Raw genomic sequence first — 16,837 nt, 5'->3', positions numbered from 1 at the left:
GTGAAAGAAGATACCATGTTTTTTATTTTCCCCAAAAGGTACACAGTAATTGCTTAACTTACTTTTTCTCAACAGCAAGGCACTTACTACACACAGCCTTTATATGCAGCACCACCCCACGTAATTCACCACACCACAGTTGTGCAGCCTAATGGCATGCCAGCAACCATGTACCCTGCTCCTATTCCACCACCAAGAGGAAACGGTGTGACCATGGGGATGGTGGCTGGGACTACCATGGCAATGTCAGCAGGTAGGTGGACTTCTAACCCTTGTGTCCTCTTCATGAAGCTCTGCTTTATTTGAGGGAAAACATTACTGCGTTATAAAATGCGATGCCAGAGACGTACTGTGCAGAATCATAACCTTAGTGCTATTAGAAGGGACTTTTGTAGGTTATCCAGACCAGCATCTTCACACTGACTCCACCCTAGATCTGGGTGGTTACTTTTCCAGTCATATTTTGATCATCTGTAGTGATGGAGATATTAGCATTATTGGTGTTACAGTAACACGGTAATTTTGTGTATCTTTATGGAATTTCATCTGTTTTTGTATCCTTTGCTTCTAATCAACATAAAGGCTCTGAATTCTTCCTCTCCAAACCTTCCTCTGTGCCTGGATGAAGACAGCAGCCTTTAAAGGCTGAACCAAGCACTTTGCTCTCAGGCCGCCCTTCTATTGCTGACCTCTGTGTGTTGAGATAACGTTCTGTGTTTGCACTGCACGGGGGTCCTTTCTGTCATGGGCAATTGTTAGGAAAGCTTGCTTCCTAACTCCACAGTCTTTGAGTTACAGAGTTTTGGAGATGATGTTTAACTGCTATGTCGACTCATCTGTGAGTCTTTTTCTGAGGAGTGTTGTGCTTTGTTACTCAGTGTAACTCACTAAGGATTGTCCACATTCTCTCAAATGATTCTCAATTCTGTAGTTTATAAAATGAGTGCCGTGAACTTGTTTCCAGATTATTCTTTATCTCATCAAATTGATCATTTAGTCTGGGGGAATCTCAGATCTAGGGAAGTAACACAAACTGAACTAACTGGAGTGCTTTCAGTTTCGTGTGTGGGCACGCTTATGCCAGGTATTTTTTATCGTTAGAAAGCACTGCAGAGTGAAGCTGTTAAGATCCTGCTATCTCAGCCTGTTTCTGAACCCCCCCTGTCTGTAAAAAAAAAAAAAAAAAAAAAAAAAAAAAAAAAAACCTGTATCTGTGCTAATGCAAACAGGAGAAGTAATTTATTCTGATCTGTCAGTCGAGTTATCTCTACCATCGAATATTCTTTTGGCCTGTAATGCTGGCTGTGGGAAAAAGTATTTCAGTGATTAATCTGCTTATGTTGCAAGGCTTCTGCTAAAGCTGTTTGTAAGTAATGAGCATCTTTGTGTTGGACTAAGCATCAAAATGATACAGTTGCTTAAATGTTTGAAGGAAGGTTAGGTCTGGAGTGCAAAATGAGGCTGGTAATTTTAAATCAGAACATGAGCAAGCTGTAAGATTTTTAATTTCTCCTGTATGTTTTTCTATACCAGAATGTGTGCTTCCTTTTAAATATATGTATGTTCTCTTCTTCCTAGGAACTTTGTTGACAACTCATTCCCCAACTCCAGTAGCCCCTCATCCAGTTACTATGCCCACATATCGGGCTCCAGGAACACCAACCTATAGTTATGTGCCCCCACAGTGGTGATCATCCTGGCAGTCAGTGTAAGTTGTTGATTTAGACTGAAAGCAGTTTGTTGTTGTTATTTATTAGTAAATATTCATTTGGGGGGGAATTCTGGTAAGCTTCAGCTCGTGCTTCTTGTAGTCACTGTGGGAGGACGAGTTCTGATACGGACCATAAATATTAGATCGTGGGTTTGAGGAAAGAGATTTGATTTTTGAAATCTTACTATGAAGTGGGACCTGGGGAAGTGTAATGTGTGTGTCAAATTAATCCAAAGATTAATGTTTTGGGGATCCTCACTTTTGCTCCTGGTTTTTGTTTTTTGAGTCTGTATCAATAACTGCTCCATTTGAAATGAAATGACCAACTGAACTAGAATTTTTCACTTTGTCAGTGTAGTTGATGATAACATTATTAACTTTGTTTTAACTCTCTTTGGGTTTCTGTGCCAATGATTGGGAGTTCAGAATTTGCCTTTTGAGTTAATAGAGCAGCATCTATGTTGGGCTTTGCTTTGATGCTGTGCTCCAGAACACAAACCTGAAACGTTTCACACAAAAACCTGTTTCAGCCAAAAATGTCAAATTACATTAGTGCAAAGAGTGAGAATTTCACTGTATCTAATCTAAGGTAATTTAATTAGGCTTAAAGTACTTTTTAAGATGACACCACCTTCTAAGACAAAACTGCTATGGTAGCGGAAAGCTGGAACACAGATGAAAATCAGCGTAATGAATTTTTAACATACAGGCCTGTAGATTCCACTGGATAAGTGCTGGAATAGCACTGTATGGTCCTTCTGAATGTCTGATGTGTTTGTATTATCTCTGTGGTGCATGCAGTTGTAGGATGTCTTACCCCACTCTAATAGTATCTCACTTAATGGAATATCTTCCGTGCCTTCAATGTAGGTTTGAAGATGGGAGATATGCAATCAAGAAATTGAGGTTTAAAAGTTGGTGCTGAAGCCCTCATGCCTCCAACCAGGACTCTTCTTCTGAATGCTTTCAACACTTGGCTAAACACTACTAATTCCTGATCACTGAAGATTTTCCAGTGCTGCATATCTTACATCTTGGAACTCCAGCAGTTAGTCTTAAAGCAAATCCTGTTTTGTGGACTGTCTTGCAATTTTTTAGCTAATTATAATGATAAAAAGGGAGTATAAATTTATTCTGATCCATATCTAGTTGAATGCATGTTAAAACACAAAAACAAAGCTTGCTCAATCTACCTGCAGTGACTGATGCAAAAACCATCATATGCAAATCCAAAGGAACCGAGAAGTATTTTACAACTTGTATCACTAATGCACTGTTGTAATGTATGCAGGGTCTTAAAAGGTAGAATCATGAAAGTGAGTTTCTTTGTAGACTACCGTAAGATACATTAGATAAGAGCTTCAACCTTTTTTGGGTTGATGGGATTGCCAGTTTAAAAGGGGCACTTTTTTTTTGTTAATTTAAGTGATGTATTCTTTTCAAATTCAAATACTAAATTGGAGTGACTGGAAAATGAGGCAGGAAAGCTGTAGGAATCCCGCACGCCATTAGTTTACTTCATACCTTTACGTTTTTGTTACATGGATTCAGTGTTATAGAGCTGTTCTCAAGGATCAGAATGAAATGACGAAGGCAATGCTGTGTGTGCGAGTAAATAAAGCAAGCTTCCTTGAGGCAAAACTTGCCGTTAGGAATAGTAGGAGGCGACCTGTGTAATGAATTGCATGCCCTGGGGAGATACATATCCAGTACTACCTTTCATACGGTGCAAGATGGTGTCACAGTGAGACTGCCACACAGACTGATAGAATAACACTTCCCTTTAGATCTCTGTTCAAGAGATCACTGTTGTTTTTCCTAAAGGATGTTGTAGTCAGTTGCAGACTTAGGTGCAGTTGACCCAGCGTGCTTTCCTGATGTTTAACAAGTATTAGGGCTTTCTGTGACAGATGGGGAGATCAGCTGTGTGCTATCCTGAGGAAAGCTGGTGTGCCTGATGAGTATGTTAAAGGGGAACAAATCATTTTAACACAATTTCCTTCTTAGCTACTTGCAGTATGGACTACAGATATGCTGTAGTAGGGCTGCCAGAATACAGAAGTTTCAGATAGTTCGGTTGTTTCATTTTTTCCTGAAAATATTTGTAATGGAAGTGGGAGCCATTCGGTGGTTACAGCGTTTTGATGTATTTTTGTAGCATTTTCCTTTTTTTTTTTTTTTTTTTTTTAACTTCCTAAATTGCACTTGGAAGCACGTACAAATAAGACTGACTGCAGATTAGCATTTCGTTGCAATGAGTCATTTCTGGTATTCTTTCTTGCAACTTCAATTTTTAAAACAGTACCTCAAAGCAAATGCAGTGGTGATAAAGGGCTAGCCTTAGAACCCATTTCTATACCAAAATTCTCACCAGGAAGATTTTAAATTTTCAAAGTAAAATGTTGCACATGAAATCAAGGTTTTTCTTAGACCTGCTTACTTACAATTTCAGAAAAATGCAATTTTTTTTTAATATACATTCTGCCTGCAATAAATTATGCAGTAAATGCTAATAAAATGTTGTTCCCTTTTAAGCGTTTACAGAGAGATTATCAGGCTGTATCGTTTTCGTAGTCTAATTTCCATTCAGAAGTGATATTTTTTTCTCTAATTCTCTATCTAATTAATGTTTTTCTGGGGTGTTCTGCTCCTCTACAGATTTGGCAGCTACTTTGGGATAGCATCAGAGCTGATGTAATGCTGCCATTCCAGTACTCTGCCCTGGTGGGATCCTTGTGAACTGGGGTTGGAGCCTTCAGTGACTTTATTTTTTACAGTAAGCACTCTCCATATTTTTTTTTTTACTACTTTTTTTTTTTTAAATAAAGTTTAGGATTATTTTTCAGGAATCACTGTCAGAGGACAGCCCCTTTAGTTTTAATGCCTTGAATATTAATGACGTTGGAATAAGTACTTTAAACCTTACTCATGAGCACTTACTGCAGCTTAGGGATTTCCATATGGAGCAGAAAATTACCCCAGACAAACCATTTGAATCTGTACTGCCTTGAGTCAGGTCTGTTCAACGATTCCTTTTGTGTAGCAGGTTTGCAGCTTTGAGTAGCCAGGTATGCTGGGTGGTACAGTGAGTGTGAATCCAGGCCATTAGTTCAGTTTGCAAGTAGCGTGACATTTTGGTTGTCTTAGCATGATTTTAACAAGAGTTCAGGTGTGAACCAGTGCTATACTGAGGAGAAACTGTACAAAACAAGCTCAGAGCTTCGCTGTCTCCTGTCTCATCACCCTATAAACTAAAGCTTTGAAAATCATAGGAGTGAACTTCAGTGAATGCTGCATTAGATAAATGGTTAAGGAATGAACATAACATCCTGCATTTTTGCTCTCAATTCAGATTCCTAAATGCCATCTTGGAATTGGTCCCTATAACGTTCTGTAACTTTTAGGCAGTCACGCTTGAGCACTTTTTTTTTTTCTAAGTTGCATTATGGGATTCATCCACGAGGGGGAAACTACCTTTTTTTCCTTTTTTTAAAAAAAAAAAAAGGTACCACACCTTCCAGTTCGGATGGGTTGTAATGTACTGGGAGGGTGGAGCACATCTCCAGCAGTTTGATATGGGAAGTTACCAAAAGCACAGTGCGGAGGGGACAGGAGGGGAGTATGTGTGTGTATATAACTATCTTAATGGTATTTTGTTGCAAATAGTAGAAAGCATGGATATAAAACAGCGGCGGGGGAAGTTGTACATCGTTAAATAGGCGTTTACACAGTGAGGGTCTTATGAAACATTCTCTCCTGCTTTTATATAACATTCCCTATTTAGAATTCCTTTATAAATAAATGTGCAGTATGTTTGCACGAGAGCTCTTTGACAGTGAGAAGAGCTCGTGCTGTAGAGACATTTCAGATCAAGCTTCTCTTAAAAAAAAAAAAAAAGAAAAAAAAGAAAAAAAAAAAAAGAAAACTTTTATGGCAGCTTTATATGATTAAAAAAAAAAAGTACTACTTCAAACCTGGAACTGAAGAGATAACTGCAGCAATAACAGAGAGAAGTCCAAAATAGATTTTTCTTTTTCTTTTTTTTTTTTTCAATTCAAATTTCAAGTGTTCAATTTAGGTAAAATATTTTTTAAAGACTGAAGTATTCCCTATGTCAGTGACAACTGATGAAAATGTCTTTTAAATGTAGCAGCAGCAAAATAGAAATAGCTAATAATTGGCACCAAAAGCATGTAGCCCTAGTCAGTGGCACGGTGGTTATTAACCAGGCAGTTGGAAGGAGAACAGAGATCCTACTACTAGATCTTGCTATGCTTGTAACCATCTCCTGTCTGAAGTTTCTAGGAGCCGTACAGGGATGCTGTTCATGAAAGCTTTTTGAGTGTGCTGTGCAGGTTAGAAGCTTAGATGGCAGTGGTAGACAAGGAAGAAAAATCCTTTCCTTTAGTCCTTCCTTGTGTCGCTTCGTCCACTGGAGGAAGAAACAAACCGTAAGTACCACGATGTCTTAGTGTTGTCTGAAGATATTTCATGGTACAGAGTTGCATACCAGGATACTCAACACTGACTGCTCTTCACAAGGTGTTGTGGCTTTGCTGTCACTTGGGTCGTAGGCTGCTGAAGGGATCTGAGCAAGAAATGGTCAGAACTGGCTTGGAATTGCTCCCCAGTGGTATTACGTGCGTGGTATTACGCACCATTCATTTGGGTTTAGAACATATTTTTGCTTGAATAGCTGATGCCACCACTTAACTCCAGGCTTAGAGTCGTACCAGAGAATGGAAATCTCCCATGTTAGGCACATGAGCAGTAGTGATGCTTCAGCTGGAATGCGTGGGGAAAGAGGACAGCTGTGGTTGTTGTTCTTTGCGGTTGCCCAGATGTGGTTTGTGCAGTAGTTGGTAGGTAGTTGGTAGTTGGTATGATCCATGTGTGGTTTTCTCCAGCAGGTGTCACTGGCCAACCTTCATGTTTGCTGAGGCTCAAAAGCAATCCGTTAGTCCTCACGTTGAAGTGTTTGTGAGCACTTGTCCAAAAAACAATGCAGAATTAAGCTCATTGAGATGGCTCTTACATAACGTGTCAGCTTGCTAATGTTGTGTCTTATCAATTCTAATGAGATTTGTTGAGTTAGAATGCCAATTAAAAGATGCAACTGCAGCAAAGTTAGGATTGTGCAAGCCTCAAAGAGCATCGAGTTCTTTCTGAAGCAGTGAGGACAACTTCTTTTTGGGGGTGTGTGCTGGGAGAAGGTAAGGTGTGTTTTGCAGAGGGAAGAGAGGGAAGAAGAACAGTGTTTATCTGGGGGATGAGGAAACCTTTTCTTTTGTATGTTGAATATAACACTTAAACATCTGAATTCCACAGGTAGGTAGTAAGGGTCCATTTGTGAAAAAAATAATAAAAAAAAAATTCTAAACAGTGTATGGGCTCTGAAGTTTCAACACCAAGAAAGTGAACACGACTTTTCTAAACTGTTGTGACTTTTGGGCACTTAGCAGGCAAACTGGGAAAGCTTTTTTAGCTGGCTGCTGTACAGACTTGTTTTAAGTAGAATGAATTTGTTAGTGTGTTTCTTTTTTAATTGTAATGCTATTATTGGCTGCCCTCATGTCTAAGAATTGGAAAAGTGAGTGCATGCAATGGAAGTACAAGAGGCCCCAGTAATAGTTCTCCATGTTTGTTATGAAATAGACACAGGTTTCCTTTTTATGACTTTTTGAAAACTGTCTTACAAACAGTTGTATTGGTACTTTTTTTTTTTTTTTAAGTTTAGGTCAATGTTGTCTTCCAGGATAAGTTTTAAGGCATCACTCACTCCTGCATTGAACTATCACATCAACACAAAGAGTGGAGATCCCATTCTGAGCCAGTTCAATTGTGAAAATTCATACTTTTTTTATTTTTTATGCAATTCAATGAGTAGATGAGCTCAGATTTAAATTCTTAAAAGCACGTTTATTGTAACAAGAATTGTTATGTATTAATACTTCAGTTTTCAATAAAGATTGACTTGTGTTGCTTATTGTGGGATTGTTTTTTGGTGACATGGTCCATATAGGAAATATTCTGCCTTTAAATGAGTGAAATCAAAGCGAGGTACTGAAATCAGTGAAGGTGGGCTTCCTCAGTAGGGTTTCTCTGTGGCTCACAGAGCACAGTAATGAGTCTTGCCAAGGTGGAACGTTTGCATTGCCTGGCAAAACTGCAAAGATGCTGCAACTCTGCCTCGCTCCTTTTTGAGGCGCTTCCTGGGGTTTGGTGGTGCTTTTACTGATGTTTCTGGGCATCAAAGTAGTTTAAAGCAAAGCAAATAAAACTCTTAGCATTTCATAACACCATAGAGTTTACTTGATTTCGGGTTACTGTTGTCCCTGAGATGACAGGTCTGGAACAGATAAACCTTAAAGTCAATTTTTTATTATTCCCCGAGGGAAAAGAATAAGTAGGTGCAATGCGTGGGCAGCCTGCTGTTTCTTTAGAGGATGGGTGGGTGTAAATGGCACTACAGTGGCAGTCCGTACATCCCAGGGGAGGAGAGATACAGATGGCATGCTGTGCTGCTCGAACTAACAGGCTGTCCTTGTTCATTCTAGGAATCCAGAAATAACATACCTGGGAACACTGCTGTGAGAAGCAACACGTGTGGAAGAGGAAAATACCATGTTAATAACTGCATCAAAATGATGAAAAAGTGGTTGTTTTTTGAGATTATTGCTACCTGTTAGATGTTTTTTTGCGTTTTTTTTTGCTGCTCAGTCAGGTAGCTGAGCTTCTGCAATTGTGGCTGAGCATAACTTTGAGCACAAGTTCTTCTCGTTTTTTTTTGTTTTTGCTTTTTAAGATTTTTTTGTCAGATCATTGGAGCTGATGAAAATCCATACTCCCTAACCACCGGGCTGCTGTAATCAGGGAGGATACAAAGGGAGAATACCGTTCTTCAGTGATTCTGATCATCGTTGGGTTGAAGGGATCCTGTTCTTGACGTGGTTTCTTGGTGTGAGGGATTTTTTTGTTTGTTTAAATGTGTTTGTGGGACTACCAGAATGGAAGGTCTGCCCATGTCTGCTTTTTCCCACTTCCCCATTTCATTTCATCACGTCTCTGTTACTCTGTTTGTTACTCACAATGCCTGTTGTAATGCCTGCTACTCTGCTATTGAATGGTGTGAGCGGCTGTTGGCTCTTTGCTGTGAAGGCAGGTGTACTGACAAGGGCTGCCCTTGTTGTAGAGGCAGCTTTGAACACCTGGTAGCAGCCAAAAAACAACTATTCCATTAGAGACCAGAAATAAAGCTACAAGTTCTAAGCTTCAAGTTTTCCTGTTAAAAATTAGGGACAGAAAGAAAGTTTTGCTTTCTCTAATGCACGTTCTTATTTCTCTAACACATGTTATTACATTTTAAGCTCCATTGCTGGTTGGTTCATTGATCCAGGTAGCAGAAATGGTTTTGTCGATAGCCGTGCTGCAGTTAGGAGCTGTGTACTGATCCTCAGTAGCTGGGGGTTTTGTAGGAGACATCCATCACAGTGCTGATGTAGAAAAGGGTTTTACATTCCCTATACTGATGTGTGGGGGGAGCAAGTGTTCTGTTGTATTTTATTTCAAAGTCCAGATAGTCCATTAACTGTCCTGTCCTGATAGCCCAGGTTAAGGTGGGATCGATGTGATAACCAGAGGAATGTTCAACAGGAAGAGGCATTTGGTGGCTGCAGGGAGCTGTAGTGCTGCAGTGTCTGTGTGCTGGAGGAATGGCAGAGCCACAGGGAGGCTGCAGATGCCCACCTGCATGAGTAACACAGGGACACGGGTCTTGCTGGACAGAAAGCACAAACCTGGTGGGGAAAAAAATTGGCAGTGAGCTAAAATTGGTGCAACTAAACCTTTGGTTTGGGGCTGTATACATCTATTTTGTAGTGTTTCACAATAGCTTGGGGTTTTTTTCTGGGCAGGAATGGTGCTGGACAATTTGAAGCTTCAGAAATAGGAGGGGGGGAGGAACATGTGTCTGCAGTTACACTTTTACCAGCCTTACCTTAAGAAGTATGGTAGCAAGAAACTGTGGAGATGAGTGCTGTATTTTCTTTCATTGCTAGAGTGCTAATGTGACTGAAGCAGAAGTGTCAGTTTATCTTGATGTTAAGATTTATGTAGGAAGTGTATTGCTTCAGGTTGCTGAATGTCAAACCCCAAGCCTAGCAGGGCTGGGTTCTGGCAAATGGGGGAATCGGCTGTGGGCAGATAGGAGGAACAGTTGTGCAGAATACAGTTACAGGGCTGCATTTGATTGTACTGGGTATACAGGCTGATTTCTGTGTCTGCAGTGTGTTATGGGAAGATGATGGAATCAGGCGTGAGTAAAGTTGATAACTTGTTTATTTCCCAACTCACAAATATATGTAAACAGTCACACACAAAGGTCTACAAGTCTGGGGTCAGTATATGGGTACCTTATTTGCACAGGCTGTAAAACAGAGAACTGCTTTGGTAGCAAAGTTGTGCAAAAGAGAAGCTCACCATGCACACCAGGGTGGAGCAGTTGCAGGGAGGAAAGCGGCAGTTAAGCAGAAGGAAAGAGCAGCCTCTACTTGCTAATAGTTACCAGCATTGCCAAAGCCATGAGATTTCAGTAATGTAGCTTGTGAAGGAAACGTAGGAGCCGTGGTGAGAAATGGAATACGGTGTGCAGTGTTAATCCCAAGGCAGGGGGAGCTGTGATTGCTGCATGGCCAAGAAGACCCCTTTGGGCTTTCCCAAGCCCAAAATAGGCAGCTGTGAATGTAAAGGCAAGTGAAGCCCACGTTGCTGCTGTTCCTGAGCGTGCAGGAGTTCATCCTCCCACCTCCCCCATCTCTGGGCAGCACTCGGCAGAGACGTGGGGATGCATTCTGGTTTCTGCCAGGCCGTGTTTTTGGCTGTTGTCTTATGCAAGCTGAGTTCTGAAAGGAGCTGTCTGCACTGCTTCCAACACTGCCCTCACTATTAAATGAATGAAACTGCACCTTCAGTAGATTCACATCAACTGAAAACACATCGATGTTTTTCACTTCAGTCCGTTACCAGAGTTCTCACTCTTTAACCCATTACTTACCTGAAAACTTGATACTACAGCCTTACTTAAGCAGGAGCTTTGGAGATGGGGACCTTCTGTTTGTATCGGATGTTGTGGCTGAGATCTTTTCAGACCAATGTACTGCTGTGTGTCAGAAGCAGCGCAGGTCCTGCTGGCTCAGGCAGAAAGCTGGAGTCACTGCAGGTACAGGTGAGGCTCTAGCAGTTGAATGAAGCTGGAATAGCTTCATTCTTACAGCCTTTGGACTCGATGCTGTCCTGTATTTGCTGTGACAACGTCTGTCAACCCACAACCCTCATTTGTAGGCAGACGGTGAGATTTGAAGACAGTTGTAGCAATAAGAGTAACATCAGAAGTGGAATTTGCTGTAAGCAGTAGCACCGCACAGATGCTGACAATGTTCTTCTTTTTCTATACTGCAAAAGATGAAAGAACTTAAGAAAAGCTCATTTCTGTCTCCAGGCATCCAAAGAGATGCAGTGTTTTCAGTCTGAATCCAGGATTGCTTTGGATGCCCATTACTCCCAGATGACTGCCGTGGAGGCCTGGCTTGCTGAGAGCTTTGGGAAGCTCAGCCACCCAGATGCAGGCAGTGCCCAGACAGCTGGGGTTGTCCACAGCGAGGCCATGGATGAGGCCAGATAAAAGAAGGGCTTTCACCTGCCTGCACCCCACAATATTTCAGATAAAGATCTTAAAGATGATGGAATCATAGATCTTAAATGTTGCTTCTTGAAAGTGTTTGGCTCTATGGGAACAAATGTCTTTGAACTTGGTTTAAATGTAAAAAAAAAAAAAAAAAAAATTTGTACTGCTTTTGATGCTATCATAACTGGAAGCATTTTTTTTTTTTTCCAGTGAGTCCATCTGACTCCATAATTCCAGACTGGTAATACAAAATAGAGATTCTTTTTTTCTTTTAAAGGTAGAAACTGAGTTATTAGCAGCCACTTGTTCTTTTGGTTGGAGTGGCAGCTTCAGCAAGCCATTCTTGTGACTGGTTCACATAAGCCCATGCGTTGCCTGAGTGGAGTCTGCTCAGGCTTTGCTCATTAGGAAACACAACTGCTTTTCACAAGAATTTTTCCATGCACTTAACTACAGGAGGGAAGAGGGCATTCACAACCAGAAACAACCAGGACCACCCAACAACCCCTGGGTCGAGTTGAGTGGTTGCTGTTCAGACTCAGTGCAGGAACTTAGGATTTTTCATTTTGGTTTGGTTTGGGTTGGTTTTTTTTGTTTGTTTGCTTGTTTGTTTTTCTGCATGAAAATGTATGTTTCTGGTCACATAGAGGGTTCATCCCAAAGGAGGGGAGGTGAGTATTGCAGTTTTGTCTCTGCTTGGTCATGCTTCAGGTAGACTTCTCTGGTGAATCTGAGACGGTTCTGTCTGGTATGCTCAGAAAGCTTGACAGAAGTTGTACTTAACCTGGTGCTCATATGTCAGAAAACCCCTTTACTCTGAGTTTGGGAAGGTCTACAAGGTCATCACCTAACGTGCACACATAGAAAGCTTGTAAAGCTTGTGTCCTTTGCATGCATTCTCTCTGACAATTCTCCTTGACAGTACAATGCTGAATGCCTCCATTGAAAATCCGGATGAAAGATGAGGAGGGAAATGCAGTATCGGTTACTCTGCTTAGCACATCTTTATAGCACATGTACACTTTACCATTTATTCAGTAAGAACTTAGGAGATGAGATGGCTTGAGTGCATGATCATTTGAAATCAGTGGAGTAACACAAGATTGGATACACGGTTCATTCAGGTTTTGTGTTGGTGAAGTTGGTACTGGATAGGAAATAAGGATGTCATTTTTTGATGAAATCCCGTGCAGATGCACAAATGGGTGTACAGATGTGGGGGTGTGGTTGGATTCTTACCTGTTAATTAGTGCTGTAACTCCACCTGCTATGTTACAAGGTTGCCACTCTTTCTGTGTGATCAACTTTTATACCTGATTTCAGTCTTGCATAAGGAATCAGATCCTCTCTCCAATTGTTCCTTACAAGAGCAGGATCCCAACTGAAGCCACTTTATTAAGAATATTACTGACAGGCAGTCTCAGGGAGAATATATTTCTCTCTGCTGTAAATAAATAACTTTTCTTTCACTGGGATGATGTTTGGCTAGAGAAGTCTGTTTGGGCACTTAAAAACATTTCTATATTTCTATAAAGTCTCTCTATATAAATTTTCTGTGTGCACTGATGAGATGAGATATGAAACAAGTTCTGGAAAAGATGGCAAGTAATCTGGCAACTTCAGTGACTTGATGCATATGTACTGTTCTAAGTATTGCTACAGAGGTGCTAGTAGCCAGCTCTTAGCTGTGTGTTGGTGTGGGGATGTCTTTTAGTGCACCAAGTACCTGCAGAGCATTGGGTGCTGTGTAGTTTCTGTGCCGTTCTCACCCCATTTCATTCAGTAGAATAGATGGGAATTTGTACTGGAGTGATTTCAGTGTAGACTTGAAGTGTCGTGTACTACAAAATACACATTAAAAACAGGTATCAGAAGGTGCAAATAGGCCCTCAAATGGGTGCAGTAACTTTTTTCAGAATATGGCTGGTCCTTTGCTCAACTGGGACCCAGAGTTTTTGGAGAACCTTCATTCTTGATCATCTGGCAGCAGCATCAAGCATCCATCATCTGGCAGCAGCCTGACAAGGCTGTGAGCAACCTGATGCAGCGTGCCACTGAGGCTTATTCCAGGACATGGTGTTGGGTTGCACTGCATCAATTCCCAAAGCCCCTTCTGGCCTGGGTCAGGCTGCCTTAATCCAGCGTTCCTCCCCCTCCCTCAAGTACAGAGCTCCTAACCTCAGCAAATGGATCAATCCCATGCCAATGCATTTTTCTTCCTGGCCAATCAAAACAGACATGGAAGAGGAAAGGAGAGGTGCAGACATTCAGGGTAAACACAAAAGTTAACGATTGCCTCCTGTTACTTATGCATGTTTTCTGCAAAGCTGACCCTGTTGTGGTGGGTGCAGTGCACTGAGGGTAATCACTCAGCATTCTGGGTGCTGTGAAGTCCAACAGGAATGTTTCTGTGCTCAGCGCTTCGGAGGATGAAACTCTCTCATGCAAGCCTGGTAGTAGTGGCCTGTTCCCCAGAAAAAGAAGTGTGCATATGCAAAGGATGAACGTGAAATGGCACTGTGCTCACACTGGGCAATGGTGTAGCTGCTGCCTGGGGTTGTAGGCCACGTCCCCACAGCTGGGAGCACGGTTTTTGGAGGCCTCAGGCCAACTGGATGGGCAGCAGCATTACAGGACCCACACAGTGGACAGGCCTATCTGCAGTTCAGCCCAGGAGGCGACTCAAGGCATACAGGGCATGGGCCTGGGAGGTGGCACTTCAAATATTTCTATTTGTTGAGGAGGAAATGGGCTTTACTGCAGTGCCGTCTTACGGAGTCGGATTCCTCCCACCACGCACCCCCAAAATCCTGAAACCTCTTTCCTTCCAGTGATCAAGACTTGTTTCTTGTTTCAGGCAGCACAGCCCAACTGCTGCTTCTGTGCTGGGTGCTGTCAGCTCTGACTGCACAGTGCTCCAGGCCATGGGGAGACAGAGAGGGGATACAGGTGTGTGGGCTGAAGGAGCAAGAGCTGCTGAGAGGGGAAGGTGCTGAGCACAGTGAGGTTAGCAGTGCAGATTTTCTTGTTTTTACCTGTCTGTGTTTATTGAACTATGCTTGGTTATGCAGTGTTTAAAGGCTGTTCCTGTAAATGCCCCAGTGCCTTGGTTTCCTGACTGCTGCGTCCCACCACAGATGTATTTTTGGCAATGCCAGAACAGATCTGCAAATGATTGTGCTGGTTCAAGTTACTGCGAGGCAGGCAGCTCAAGAATGTGTCCTGCTTGGTAAGCCCCGTTTTCCTGCTGCTTGGAGAGATGTGGAAGGGGAGGGAGCGCGCTGCACCTTCACAGGCAGGCAGCTTTGAGAGTGGAAGGGTTTTCTCATGTGGTTTCCTATCACCATTCTGTGGAGGACTGCATCAAGTGGTGATGTTGCATCTGGTTCTGCCTTGGAGAAGAGCATGGAGTTGCGTGTTTTCCCAGAAACAGTGACAGCAGACTGCAGGTGGGCAGGGCCCATAAGGAACAGCTGCGTTCTCCTCCAAGCTTCAACTTGATGATCCTCTCTAATTCTATATTACTCAGAGTGAGCTTACTTATCCCCAATGGTTTTATTGATGTTTCCTTATCATTTTTAACTAGCAGGAGTCTGGGAATTAGATGCTGCTGACTTGCTTGACATGGACATTGTCCATGTTCTGAGTGATGGGTGGATGCATCTCTTGTACTACATCTCACTTCCATCTGCCTGCCCTCTGTGGTTGGCTTCACTGAGGCCTTCTAGCATGGTTCTGCTGCTGAGCAGCACATTCTAGGTTACGAGAGGAACAATGATTTTGAAGAGAAACAATTTTACATGGATAAGACACGTCAGACACAGACAGAGTCACTTTTACAAGTTTCTTTATGAAATTAAATGTAGCCCCTGGTCTGGGGAGAAGATATAGTGCAAGAATGACTTTGTACATGCTACTAAATTCAGATGTCCCTGGATGACCAAACTTCAGTAAGCTACAGCATCAAACACCAGACCTGGGAACTCAGCAGGCAGTTAGTGCTCATTTACAATAGCATCATGTTGGAACAAAGGAGTGCCTACTTTCTGCTGTCACAAGATGTCTCTAAGCTAGGGAATTAGGTCAATATGGCTTCTAACTCTCACTAAGGTAAGGCAAATCTTTCTTTTTGCTAACCAAGGTACAGATGAGTTTCTCTTGGCCACCATTTGAAACTTGGGTACCTAAAGTGAGGCTTTTAATGTCAAAACTTGGCCAGTTGTAAGTAGCTTTAGGATGTCTGTTTGTAAAGGTATCAAAACCCTCTAATAATTTGAGTCTGTAGAAGTTTGCATAACAATTGTGGTTTCAGTCTTTCTTACGCCATTGAACTGCAGACTCTGACTTCTGGGAGCAGTTTTCAAATATTGATCTTTTGTTATTTAAAAAATAAAAATAAAACAGACAAAACAGGCATTGAGTTAACAACTGACAAGAACAATTACAGACTTACAAAATACACAGTTCTGGTTTATACCATAAATAAACACATTACAAACAATGAGCATTTTCATTGGCCAGGAAATATGGCAGAATGATAGAAGAGAATCTAAGGAGTTGAGTACAGTATTAATTTAGGCACATTTTTCTCTAACTTATGTAACGAACCCACTAGAGTGACTCCTGAATGTTACTCATGCTGCAGGTTGGTTGGCACCGTTTAACAAACCATATTGTTCATCAGTGTTGTTGAATTAAAGGGAAGAAAAGGGTCACAGTGCAATACTCACTGTTGTCTCGTCTGAGTGCCAGCAGAGGCTAACTGAGTTAGTTAGAAGGGCGTAGGAGGATCATGTCCTTGAGGTGAAAGGTGGGGAACAGGGGTGGGCAGAGAACAGAAGGGTTTGCTCCTCCCTGCAAAACATACAATGTCAGCAACACTGAGCTGTTCTGAGCGTGTCAGTGGGGGACAGAGCTGGTAGGCTGCCAGACAGCAGCGGTGGTCACAGCAGAATGGAATGATTCAAAGTACAGCTGACAGGCAAAACCTTTTCAGATGAAACAGATCAGGCTCCATTCTCATCTCTTCCTGGAAGTTTGTCTCTTGAGTGCTGTGCAAGGCTGGCTCACTGGGACCTAGCACAGATGCACGCGTGTGCAAGCACGCATGCAGTGTCTCACCTCAGAGCCAGGGGGTCAGTTGGTCTGCAAGATAAATAGAGAAGGCAGGAGCACACGTGCCATCCTCTGTAAACAAAGGATTGGAAGAACCTGGGCTCCACCTCCTAGGACTGGTGGATAAAGTGCTTTCTCAGAAGGGGTTCAGGCACAAATGCGGGGCTGTCCTTATTTCCGGAAGGGTGTCAGCCTGCTGATGTTCTGCCAGAAGTTCGAGGGTTTGCGCTTGGGCTCTGCCAGCATGAAGACCTGCTGCTGTGGGAGCGTGGTAGGCAGGGTGGGATGCTTCTGTCGCATCAGGAAGTCATAGTATGGCCTGGTGACAG

The 16,837-nt window shown here is 42.2% G+C and overlaps 2 protein-coding genes across 2 annotated transcripts in view; one reads left to right on the top strand and one right to left on the bottom strand.

Annotated features, from left to right (window-relative positions):
- Positions 1-7,697, top strand: part of FAM168B (family with sequence similarity 168 member B) — a 20,470-nt gene extending 12,773 nt beyond the window's left edge. Inside the window, exons 5-7 of the mRNA XM_085233454.1 lie at positions 76-253; positions 1,579-1,708; positions 2,582-7,697. Of these exons, the coding sequence (XP_085089580.1) occupies positions 76-253; positions 1,579-1,691 (291 nt within the window). The 3' untranslated portion in view covers positions 1,692-1,708; positions 2,582-7,697. The remainder of the gene's footprint in view (positions 1-75; positions 254-1,578; positions 1,709-2,581) is intronic.
- Positions 3,872-16,837, bottom strand: part of ARHGEF4 (Rho guanine nucleotide exchange factor 4) — a 199,267-nt gene continuing 186,301 nt past the window's right edge. Inside the window, exon 16 of the mRNA XM_085233195.1 lies at positions 3,872-16,837. Within this exon, the coding sequence (XP_085089321.1) occupies positions 16,680-16,837 (158 nt within the window). The 3' untranslated portion in view covers positions 3,872-16,679.

Source organism: Meleagris gallopavo, chromosome 11 (assembly GCF_905368555.1).
Source record: "Meleagris gallopavo chromosome 11, MGAL_WU_HG_1.1, whole genome shotgun sequence".
Taxonomy (NCBI): Eukaryota; Metazoa; Chordata; class Aves; order Galliformes; family Phasianidae; genus Meleagris; species Meleagris gallopavo.
The sequence above is the reverse complement of the archived record's forward strand: the minus strand, read 5'-3'. Positions and strand labels throughout refer to the sequence as shown.